Raw genomic sequence first — 12,698 nt, forward strand, 5'->3', positions numbered from 1 at the left:
CCATAATAAAATGGTTTGACGTCTCCTGGTTTATCTTAAAAATTCATGCAAATTTGTCACCCTACTCCATAATATGCTTGTTTTAATATAGAACATTTCAAATAATCTAATGGTTAAATGAGTTTCCTCCTTTTAAAAGAACATCAAGTAAAAGTGGCTGGGTGATGGACACTGGGGAGGGTATGTGCTATGGTGAGCGCTGTGAATTATGTAAGACTGATGAATCACAGACCTGTACCCCTGAAACAAATAATACATTATATGTTAATTTTTTAAAAAAGTGTGATACTCTAGGAAGATTCCCTGGATCCACCTGTGGCTCCACATACCCCGGACACGACACCCACAAATCCTCAGGGATGCACACTCCAAAGGGAGAGGCACAGGCATTTGGATGCTGATGTCTAATCCTGCGCGTGACCTGACCCTCCCCATCCTTAATGTGCCCTGTAGATCCCCACTACTGAGCCGTCACGGGAAGGAGGTCAAGAGGGGGGAAATTGGGATGGGGGACCTGGGGCAAAATGACATCTTTCAAAAACATTGTATCATTTTAATCATTAAATAATTCAGGTGAGGTTTATCCCAATTTTTTCGATTCAGTGAGCTGCCACTAAGGGTCTCTTTTCTCACCACCCAACCACCTACATTTTGCTACTCAGCTTCGCAGCTCATTCCAGCTATGTAGTTTAATAGTCACAGTAAGAAAAATCGAATCCAAGTATCAGGTTTATTACCTCATTTTTTCTCTTCCAATTATATTCTCTCTGGGTCATTCGAAGACCAGTGTTGACTGAGCCAATCAAATACATGCATCAGACAGAAAAACTAAATTAGGAATTTAAGAGTAAAGGTAGCAGAAGAATATTCTGAAATATCAATTTGCTTTCTCCCAGTAGGTCTCCTCTTTCCCTTCTCCCCTTCCATACGGGTTCTTTAGTTTCCCGTTATTAGGCTCCCAAGAATCCCATGCAAGGGCTGACAAAGTCAAATGAGAACAGGCAGGTCACACAGATAAGGAAGTGGGCCGTATCTGAGACAAGAGGGCAGGGTGTGGACTGCGGCAAACTGCACACTGTGTGTTTCCCCCAGGCGCAGCTCTACGTGTTGCCACATACAGGAACGAGGACCAAGTGTTGGCACGCTTTCCGAGTTTTTCAAGAAAAGCTCAAAATCCGGATTTTTTTTTAAATGTGAAATGTTTAGATATTCATACTCTGCAACTTAAATTTTTAAAACAAAACATGTATGTGGATCAAATCCAGTGCATCAGCTGAGTCCAGTCCGTGAGCCTACGATATGTGACTTTTGTCCCAAATTCACTGGGGAATACAGAGTGATATAGTACCATCCGTCTAAAATGACTGATTGCAGGGGCGCCTGGGTGGCTCAGTTGGTTAAGCGACTGCCTTCGGCTCAGGTCATGATCCCGGAATCCCGGGATCGAGTCCCGCATCAGGCTCCCTGCTCAGCAGGGAGTCTGCTTCTCCCTCTGACCCTCCTCCCTCTCATGCTCTCTGTCTCTCATTCTCTCTCTCTCAAATAAATAAATAAAATCTTTAAAAAAAAAAAATAAATAAATAAATAAATAAAAAATAAAATGACTGATTGCAGAGAGCCTGAAGAAGGAGAGAGGCCTACAGGCCCAGGACAAATGGGGACCTGTGCCCTGCTTCCTGGCAGTACTAAGATCCTGACTCAGCAGCCCCAAGGGGGTTCACACTAGGCCCTGAGCTCTAAGCCCTGCCATAGACTCCGGTGCCCCAAGAGAACTATGGAAGCTGCAGAGAGGCGGACTGAAGACTCTGAGGGCTGGAGTAAGGATTATTTCAGTGTTCCCCAGCTTGAACAGAAGACCTGGAGCAGAGGGGGCTCCCCAAAATCAGGTGGTGTCCATGACCCCAGAACAGAGGTAGAAAGTAAGCCGCAACAATGTCTGAGGTTGAATTTACTTCTGGGAGAGAAGTGGAATTACTTATTGAATGTCTTTCCTCCTCACAAGGGCGGAGACCTTGTTTGGCTTGCTCCCCATCTAGCACTGGGCATGGAGCCCAGCACACAGTGGGGCTGTATTTTATAAGAATTGTGCAAATGAGAAATGAGATATAAAATATTAATAAAATGTCACTTTCTGCACACAATTTGAAATCATGTAAACCCAACCCCCCCCTTGAATTAACAATTCATGAAGAATTGCATGACAATGCAATGAGCTGGCCGATCACGTGAACTGGAAACTCCAGGACGGTGCCAATTGGAGAAGCATACTAAGGCTGACTGTTTTCAAGCTGGGGCAGTTGGGGAGATGACAACACGGCTTGGTAGAGCAGGAGCACTGAGTATGAAATGAAGGAAGGGAATGCATTTTCTCTAGAGCAAGGCCTTCCTACCTCATCTTCTCAGTGTACTGCTTAGCACCATGATACATGCAATGGGGCCCTAATACACATTTAGTGACTGTAATTACTTAGTAACTATCAAAGTGCCCCTCAGGCTAGACAGTTGAGTTGTGGCTGCGACTATGGTTTGGAATATTCAAAGAGCAAGGGTCAGGTTCCATATTCCCTTTGGTTGTTGGGAGCACACCAGCTCGCCACACCTGGACCCACTGTGAGTGAGTCTCTGTCCTTCCCGTTCTTGCTCTGCCCCCAACAGCACTCTGTGAGTCCAGCCTGCCAGGACTGGAACAGGGTACAACACAGAAGCTACTCTCTACCAGCACGGGTGTGAAGGAAGGGACAAGAGAGAGAAAGGAGCCACCTGGATTTCAGTGTCTGGAAGACTCTGATGGATGACCTCCCAGAAGCAATATGGCAGCCAGGGTGGGCCCAAGGATGAGGACTGATGATAAACCCACATAATACCCTCAAGTCATTTTCTTAGAATTAAATGAGTTTTGCATGGTTTTCCTACCACTGACGGGCTACCCCTTACCCATGACTTTGGCGTCATCAGTATTTTTGGCAGGCTCAGATGCTTGCACAACCAGCAGCTTGCTTAAATCTGAAGTTCCCTGAACCTAAAGGGAAAAAGTCAAAAGTAGTCAGAAGAGCATCCTTTGATCTCTAAGCTGCCTCCTCCCTAATGTTTTCAAAGAATATAAGAAATAAGCCAAAACCCAGAACTGGGCTTCCAGCCTAAGCTCTCCATCTTTTTCTTTCATTTCAAATCCCCTTTAACGTTGTTTCAAGAAGTCTTGGACCAGAAAATTATCTTCTGTGTTATTTATAGACATCAGAAAGGAACTCGTGTTATTTATAGACATCAGAAAGGAACTCTCTACACCTTACTTATAACCAGACCAGACATTCCCAGCTTGGAAAACAGGGAATCCCCGACACCTACGGAGTTACTTGTACCCTGACGCTGATGTTCAAAGGCTCAAGGCCCAGCCTTCCCAGGTGGCAGGACTGTCTTCTTTTCTCAGAGCTTTTGCCCTGTGTGCCCGCCAAAATCTGCCCTCCCAGAAGGCAAGGAGCATACAAGTGATATAATTGTAACTCTCATCTCTAGATACCAGATACTGTCTCCCTGGATCCTCACAAGAACTCTACCGATGGGCAGCTGCTGTCAGCCTCGTCTCACTAAAGGGAAACGGAGAGTCAGAAGGCAGCTTGCCTTTGCTCACACACTAGTGGGCACAGGGCTTGGGCTTGAAACCCAAGTAGGCCTGATTCCAAACCTTGGTGTCTTAAACCAAACTGTGAGCATTGTTCCTGCTATTCCCTGCCTCACCCCCACCCCTAGCTGCAAAGCTAAAGAGATTTTCATTTTCTACTGGAAAAGCATCTAGATTACCATCATCCTCTGAATTACTGAGAGATACAAAGATAAGAATGCTACAAGAGGGACAAATGCACCCCCGTCCCTCAGGAGGCACAGCCCCACTCCAGGGCAAATGGCTTGGCAAGCAGAGAGCAGTCAGACTCCAGCCCCCTGTGCCCCCTGGGTCTCACTCCTGTGTTGGGCACAAACAGCCCAGGGCGTGTTTGGACTGTTTTGTTAAAGGTGGTGAAAACTGCAGGGTCCTTCCAGGTTACATTTCTTTTTAAGGTGGTCAGTTGAGTTTTCAAGTCATTTATAGGGCACCATGGAAAGCAAATGACTCCTTAGTAATAACTGTCCTTACCTGCTCACAGGTTTTAGGCAAAATGCAAGGTGCAAGATAGGGTAACTCTGTCTTAGTATCAATGACACTACCATACACAATAATAACGAATTTCATGGTCACATTATCAATAGTCATTTCGTTATAGCTTGATAAAGTCTCCACGTATGCCAGATTGGATGCCACACACTTCTGAAAGTCCAAGTCCTACAATAAAATTACATTTTTTCTATAAATCATGCCAAATGACACATGGAATCAGGAAGAAAGCACATTCACTGATTGAGCTGAGTTCTTTGAGGGAGTCAAAAGGCATTTAGACCGTAGGACCAACAGACAGAATTTATTTAGAGTTCAGAATGACCTCAGACAAGATCATGAACTCAGAGTGTTTATGTTGTTACTATTAGTGGCCTTGGTTATGGATGCCCAGCCTGATTCACAGATTTGCCTGAGCTCTCAATCAGCCTCAGCAGGGTGGTCAGCTACGCCTTGTGGATTCGGTTTTACCTGGCAGTAAGTGAACACCCTGCTGGGCAAGTGAACAAACAATATCAAAAAGCCAAAACAAAACAAAGCAACACACTGAGTCTGAGTCATACTTTAAGGCTCAGAATAATAGTCTTTAGAGGTGGAAGGGAGATGTTATGTATGCGTTGAATTGTGTCCTCCCCCCAAAAAATTAATATGTTGACGTTCTGAGCTCCGGTACATTAGAATGTGACTTTATTTGGAAATAGGGTCATTGCAGATGTAATTGTTTAAGTTAAGATGAAGTCATACTGGAGTAGGGTGGGCAAATAATCCAATATGACTGGTGTCCTTATAAAAAGGGGAAGAGGTGCAGGGGTGACTCAGTCAATTAAGCGCCTGACTCTTGGTTTCAGCTCAGGTCATGATCTCTGGGTCAGGAGATTGAGCCCCGTGTGGGGCTCCACGTTCAGTAGGGAGTTGGCTTCCCCTCTCCCTCTCCCTGTGCCTCTCCCCTGCTTGTGCTCTAGTGCACTCTCTCTCTGTCTCTCAAATAAATAAATAGGGGAGATTTGGGGGCACCTGGCTGGCTCAGTCGGTAGAGCACATGACTCTTGATCTCAGGATCATGAGTTCAAGTCCCACAGTGGGTATAAAGCTTCTTTAAAAAGGGGGAAGTGAGATGCCTGGGTGACTCAGTCAGTTAAGCACCTGCCTTCAGCTCAGGACATGATCGCAGAGTCCTGAGATCGAGCCCCGTATCAGGCTCCTTGCTCAGCGGGGAGCCTGCTTCTCCCTCTGCTTGTGCTCTCTTTCTCTCTCTTTCTCTCTCTCTCTGACAAATAAATAAATAAAATCTTTAAAAAAAAAAAGGTGGGGGGAGAGATTTGGACACAGACACACATACAGGGAGAACTCCATGTGGGATGAAGACAGTCATCTGCAAGCCAAGGAGGAGGCCTGGACGAGATTCCCTCCCTCGTTGCTCCTAGTAGGAACCAACCCTGCTGACACCTTGATTTCTTGCCTCAAGAACTGTGAGACAATAAATTTCTGTGGTTTAAGTCACCCAGGTTGTGGTACTTTGTTACAGCAGCTCCAGCAAACTAATACAGGCATACAGGCATTTAGAGGTCAGTCCCATGGTAGGAATCTTCCGGACAGTGCCCTCACTCTGAACATCTCCATTCACAACTATACGACCCAGCCCTCGAACCTGGGTCCCTAATGGGAAAACTGAACACCTACCCGCCGAGAGCACCAGCTCAGCTGAGGCATGAAAAACATAACTAGCAAATACCTAAATTTTGGAAGGAGAAAAATCTAAAACAATAAAGTATTTTGGTTTTTAAATGCATGTAAATTTTGAGTTATATGGTTTAGAGGAAGGGTTGCAGTATAAGCTTATCAGTGATTCTAATCCCCTTTTCAGGGGTTCTAAAAAGTCTTGTCTACTTCTTTGATGGGAAAAGACTAGAAGGAAATAAGCCAAAGTGTTAAATAGAGATTCTCTGGGTTCTGGTAAGCATCTGCCTTCAGCTCAGGTCATGATCTCAGGGTCCTGGGATTGAGTCCCAGGGTCAGGCTCCCTGCTCAGTGGGAAGCCTGCTTCTCCCTCTCCCTCTGCCCCTCGCCCAACTAGTGTGCATACGCACTTTCTCTCTCAAATAGATAAATAAAATCTTTTTTTAACATATAATGTATTATTTGTTGCAAAGGTACAGGTCTATGATTCAACAGTCTTACACAATTCACAGCACTCATCATAGCACATAGCATCCCCAGTGTCTATCACCCAGCCACCCCATGCCTCCCACCCCCCACCACTCCAGCAACCCTCAGTTTGTTTCCTGAGATTAAGAATTCCTCGTATCAGTGAGATCATATGATACATGTCTTTCTCTGATTGATTTATTTCGCTCAGCATAATACCCTCCAGTTCCATCCATGTCGTTGCAAATGGCAAGATTTCATTCCTTTTGATGGCTGCATAATATTCCATTGTATATATATACCACCTCTTCTTTATCCATTCATCTGTCGATGCACATCTTGGCTCTTTCCATAGTTTGGCTATTGTGGACATTGCTGCTATAAACATCAGGGTGCATGTACCCCTTCGGATCACTACATTTGTATCTTTGGGGTAAATACCCAGTAGTGCAATTGCTGGATCATATGGTAGCTCTATTTTCAACTTTTTGAGGAACCTGCATACTGTTTTCCAGAGTGGCTGCACCAGCTTGCATTCCCACCAACAGTGTAGGAGGGTGCCCCTTTCTCCGCGTCCCCACCAACATCTGTCATTTCCTGACTTGTTAATTTTAGCCATTCTGACTGGTGTGAGGTGGTATCTCATTGAGGTTTTGATTTGGATTTCCCTAATGCCAAGTGATGTTGAGCACTTTTTCATGTGTCTGTTGGCCATTTGGATGTCTTCTTTGGAAAAATGTCTGTTCATGGCTACTGCCCATTTCTTGATTGGATCATTTGTTCTTTGGGTGTTGAGTTTAAGAAGTTCTTCATAGATTTTGGATACTAGCCCTTTATCTGATATGTCATTTGCAAATATCTTCTCCCATTCTGTCAGTTGTCTTTTGGTTTTATTGACTGTTTCTTTTGCTGTGCAAAAGCTTTTTATCTTGATGAGGTCCCAATAGTTCATTTTTGCCCTTGCTTCCCTTGCCTTTGGCGATGTTTCTAGGAAGAAGTTGCTGCAGCTGAGGTCGAAGAGGTTGCTGCTGGTGTTCTCCTTTAGGATTTTGATGGACTCCTGTCTCACATTGAGGTCTTTCAACCATTTTGAGTCTATTTTTGTGTGTGGTATAAGGAAATGGTCCAGTTTCATTCTTCTGCATATGGCTGTCCAATTTTCCCAACACCATTTGTTGAAAAGACGGTCTTCTTTCCATTGGACATTCTTTCCTGCTTTGTCGAAGATTAGTTGACCATAGGGTTGAAGGTCCATTTCTGGGCTCTCTATTCTGTTCCATTGATCAATGTGTCTGTTTTTGTGCCAGTACCATACTGTCTTGATGATGACAGCTTTGTAATAGAGCTTGAAGTCCGGAATTGTGATGCCACCAGCTTTGCTTTTCTTTTTCAACATTCCTCTGGCTATTCGGGGTCTTTTCTGCTTCCATACAAATTTTAGGATTATTTGATCCATTTCTTTGAAAAAAGTTGATGGCATTTTGATAGGGATTGCATTAAATGTGTAGATTGCTCTAGGTAGCATAGACATCTTCACAATATTTGTTCTTCCAATCCATGAGCATGGAATGTTTTTCCATTTCTTTGTGTCTTCCTCAACTTCTTTCATGAGTATTTTATAGTTTTCTGAGTCCAGATTCTTTGCCTCTTTGTTTAGATTTATTCCTAGGTATCTTACAGTTTTGGGTGCAATTGTAAATGGGATCGACCCCTTAATTTCTTTTTCTTCTGTCTTGTTGTTGGTGTATAGGAATGCCACTGATTTCTGTGCATTGATTTTATATCCTGCCACTTAACTGAATTCCTGTATGAGATCTAGCAGTTTTGGGGTGGAGTCTTTTGGATTTTCCACATAAAGTATCATATCATCTGCAAAGAGTGAGAGTTTGACTTCTTCTTTGCCAATTTGGATGCCTTTTATTTCTTTTTGTTGTCTGATTGCTGTGGCTAGGACTTTTTTTTTTTTTTTAAGATTTTTATTTATTTGACAGAGAGAGCACAAGCAGAGGGAGAGAGAGGGAGAAGCAGGCTCCCTGCTGAGCAAGGAGCCCGATGTGGGACTCGATCCCAGGACCCTGGGATCATGACCTGGGCTGAAGGCAGCCGCTTAACCAACTGAGCCACCCAGTCATCCCTAGGACTTCTAATACTATGTTGAATAGCAGTGGTGATAGTGGACATCCCTGCCATGTTCCTGACCTTAGGGGGAAAGCTCTCAGGTTTTCCCCCATTGAGAATGATATTCGCTGTGGGTTTTTCATAGATGGCTTTTATGATATTGAGGTATGTACCCTCTATCCCTATACTCTGAAGAGTTTTGATCAAGAAAGTTGCTGTACTTTGTCAAATGCTTTTTCTGCATCTATTGAGAGGATCATATGGTTCTTGTTCTTTCTTTTATTAATGTATTGTATCACATTGATTGATTTGCAGATGTTGAACCAATGCAGCCCAGGGATAAATCCCACTTGGTCGTGGTGAATAATCCTTTTAATGTACTGTTGGATCCTATTGGCTAGTATTTTGGTGAGAACTTTTGCATCCGTGTTCATCAAGGATATTGGTGTGTAATTCTCCTTTTTGATGGGGTCTTTGTCTGGTTTGGGGATCAAGGTAATGGTGGCCTTTTAAAACGAGTTTGGAAGTTTTCCTTCCATTTCTATTTTTTGGAACAGTTTCAGAAGAATTTAATTCTTCTTTAAATGTTTGGTAGAATTCCCCTGGGAAGCCATCTGGCCCTGGGCTTTTGTTTTTTGGGAGATTTTTGATGACTGCTTCAATTTCCTTAGTGGTTATATGTCTGTTCAGGTTTTCTATTTCTTCCTGGTTCCGTTGTTTTTTTTTTTTTTTCTTTTTTTTTTTTCCTGGTTCAGTTTTAGTAGTTGATACATCTCTAGGAGTACATCCGTTTCTTCCAGGTTATCTAATTTGCTGGCATAGAGTTGCTCATAATATGTTCCTATAATTGTTTGCATTTCTTTGGTGTTGGTTGTGATCTCTCCTCTTTCATTCATGATTTTGTTGATTTGGGTCATTTCTCTTTTCTTTTTGATAAGTCTGGCCAGGGGTTTATCAATCTTGTCAATTCTTTCAAAGAACCAGCTCCTAGTTTCGTTGATCTGTTCTACTGTTCTTTTGGTTTCTATTTCATTGATTTCTGCTCTGATTTTTATTATTTCTCTTCTCCTGCTGGGTTTAGGCTTTATTTGCTCTTCTCTCTCCAGCTCCTTTAGGTGTAGGGTTAGGTTGTGTACTTGAGACCTTTCTTGTTTCTTGAGAAAGGCTTGTATTGCTATATACTTTCCTCTTAGGACCGCCTTTGCTGCATCCCAAAGATTTTGAACAGTTGTGTTTTCATTTTCACTGGTTTCCATGAATTTTTTTAAATTCTTCTTTAATTTCCTGGTTGACCCATTCATTCTTTAGTAGGATGCCCTTTAGCCTCCATGTATTTGAGTTCTTTCCAACTTTCCTCTTGTGATTGAGTTCTAGTTTCAAAGCATTGTGGTCTGAAAATATGCAGAGAATGATCCCAATCTTTTGGTACCAGTTGAGACCTGATTTGTGACCTAGGATGTGATCGATTCTGGAGAATGTTCCTTGGGCACTAGAGAGGAATGTGTATTTTGTTGGTTTGGGATGGAATGTTCTGAATATATCTATGAGTCCATTTGGTGCAGTGTGTCATTTAAAGTCTTTATTTCCTTGTTGATTTTTTGCTTAGATGATCTGTCCATTTCAGTGAGGGGGGTGTTCAAGTCCCCCACTATTATTGTATTGTTGTCAATGTGTTTCTTTGCTTTTGTTATTAATTGGCTGCTCCCATGTTAGGGGCATAGATATTTACAATTGTTAGATCTTCTTGTTGGATAGACCCTTTAAGTAGGATAGTGTCCTTCCTCATCTCTTATTATAGTCTTTGGTTTAAAATCTAATTTGTCTGATCTAAGGATTGCCACCCCAGCTTTCTTTTGGTATCCATTAGCATGGTAAATGGTTTTCCACCCCCTCAATTTTAATCTGGGGGTGTCTTTGGGTCTAAAATGAGTCTCTTGCACAATGGACTCTGAAAAACAAACTGAGGGTTCTAGAGCAGAGGGGGGTGGGAGGATGGGTTAGCCTGGTGATGGGTATTAAAGAGGGCACATTCTGCGTGGAGCACGGGGTGTTACACACAAAAAATGAATCATGGAACACTACATCAAAAACTAATGATGTAATATTAATATGGTGATTAACATAACAATTAAAAATTTTTAAAAAAAGAAAGAAAAAAAATGAGTCTCTTGCAGACAGCATATCAATGGGTCTTGTTTTTTTATCCAATCTGATAGCCTGTGTCTTTTGATTGGGGCATTTAGCCCATTTACATTCAGGGTAACTATTGAAAGATAGGAATTTAGTGCCATTGTATTGCCTGTAAGGTGACTATTATTGTATATTGTCTCTGTTCCTTTCTGGTCTATGTAACTTTTAGGCTCTCTCTTTGCTTAGAGGACCCCTTTCAATATTTTTTGTAGGGCTGGTTCCGTGTTTGCAAATTCCTTTCGTTTTTGTTTGTCCTGGAAGCTTTTTATCTCCCTCTATTTTCAATGACAGCCTAGCTGGATACAGTATTCTTGGCTGCATATTTTTCTTATTTGGTGCTCTGAATATATCATGCCAGTCCTTTCTGGCCTGCCAGGTCTCTGTGGATAGGTCTGTTGCCAGTCTAATGTTTCTACCATTGTAGGTTACATATCTTTTCTCCCAAGCTGCTTTCAGGATTTTCTCTTTGTCTCTGAGACTCGTAAGTTTTACTATTAGATGTTGGGGTGTTGACCTATTTTTATTGACTTTGAGGGGGCTTTTCTGTGCCTCTTGGGTTTTGATGCCTGTTTCCTTCCCCAAATTAGGGAAGTTCTCTGCTATAATTTGCTCCAATATACCTTCTGCCCCTCTCTCTCTTTCCTCTTCTTCTGGGATCCCAATTATTCTAATATTGTTTTGTCTTATGGTATCACTTATCTCTCGAATTCTGCCCTCGTGATCCAGTAGTTGTTTATCTCTCTTTTTCTCAGCTTCTTTATTTTCCATCATTTGGTCTTCTATATCACTGATTCTTTCTTCTGCCTCATTTATCCTAGCAGTTAGAGCCTCCATTTTTGATTGCACCTCATTAATAGCCTTTTTGATTTCAACTTGGTTAGATTTTAGTTCTTTTATTTCCCCAGAAAGGGTTTCTCTAATATCTTCCATGCTTTTTTCAAGCCCAGCTAGTATCTTTAAAATCGTCATTCTGAACTGTAGTTCCGATATCTTACTAATGTCCGTATTGATTAGGTCCCTGGCAATCGGTACTACCTCTTGTTCTTTTTTTTGAGGTGATTTTTTCCATCTTGTCATTTTGTCCAGAGGAGAATAGATGAATGAGAGAACAAAATGCTAACAAGGTAACAACAATCCCAGAAAAATATACACTAAACAAATCAGAAGAGACCTGAAACTGGGGGGAAAGAAAGGGAAAGAAAGAGAAAAAAGAAAGAAAGAAAAAGAAAAAGATAAAACAAACAAAGAAACAAACAGAAAAACAGAATATTATCAAATATGATCAGGCTGGTGCATAGATCAGTGCCACACACTAGATTTTGGGTGTATTTTGGTCTGTTAGAAGAAAGGGCCTCCCAAAATTTTAAAGAAAGAAAAGCTTATATATATATACAAAAATAAGGGTAAATGTGATGAAAGGATGGAATATGATTGTAAAGATGAAAATTATAAAAGGTTTTATAAAAGGAATTGATGATAAGAAGTTGGTTGAAAAAAGAAAGAAGAGGATTTAAAAAAAAAAAAAGGAGAGAATGTGATCAGGCAGGAGACTAGAACAAAGCCATACACTAGAGATTTAGGGTATATTTTGGTCTATTAGAAGAAACTGTATCCCAAAGTTTTAAAGAGAGAACAACTTATATATATATATATATATATATATATATATATATATATATATACCAAAAATAAGGTTAACTACTATGAAGGGATAGAATATGACTCTAAAAATGAAAAATAAAAAAGATTTTTTAAAAAAGGGATTGATAAGATGTTGGTTGAAAGGGGAAAAAGAAAAATTTTTTAAAAAAGACAGTTTAAAAAAAGTTAACTTTGAAAGACTAAAGAATCATGGGAAAAAAGCCATGGATTCTATGTGCAGTATTCCCCTAGCGCTGGAGTTCTGCCGTTCTCATTGATCGGTAAACTTGGGTCTTGGCTGGCTGTTCTCGCTGATCTTCTGGGGGAGGGGCCTGTTGCCATGGTTCCCAAATGTCTTTGCCGGAGACTGAATTGCCCCGCCCTTGCCGGTCCGGGCTAAGTAATCTGCTCGGGTTTCCTCTCAGGAGCTTTTGTTCCCTGCAAGCTTTCCCTACAG

General features: G+C 41.8%; 1 protein-coding gene across 1 annotated transcript in view; it reads right to left on the reverse strand.

Moving 5' to 3' along the window:
* Window positions 1-2,866: 2,866 nt before the first annotated feature.
* Window positions 2,867-12,698, reverse strand: part of SLC9C2 (solute carrier family 9 member C2 (putative)) — a 99,077-nt gene continuing 89,245 nt past the window's right edge. The window contains exons 24-25 of the mRNA XM_036103932.2: window positions 4,130-4,315; window positions 2,867-3,019 (exon numbers count right to left, since the gene is read on the reverse strand). Of these exons, the coding sequence (XP_035959825.2) occupies window positions 2,924-3,019; window positions 4,130-4,315 (282 nt within the window). The 3' untranslated portion in view covers window positions 2,867-2,923. The remainder of the gene's footprint in view (window positions 3,020-4,129; window positions 4,316-12,698) is intronic.

Source organism: Halichoerus grypus, chromosome 7 (assembly GCF_964656455.1).
Source record: "Halichoerus grypus chromosome 7, mHalGry1.hap1.1, whole genome shotgun sequence".
Taxonomy (NCBI): Eukaryota; Metazoa; Chordata; class Mammalia; order Carnivora; family Phocidae; genus Halichoerus; species Halichoerus grypus.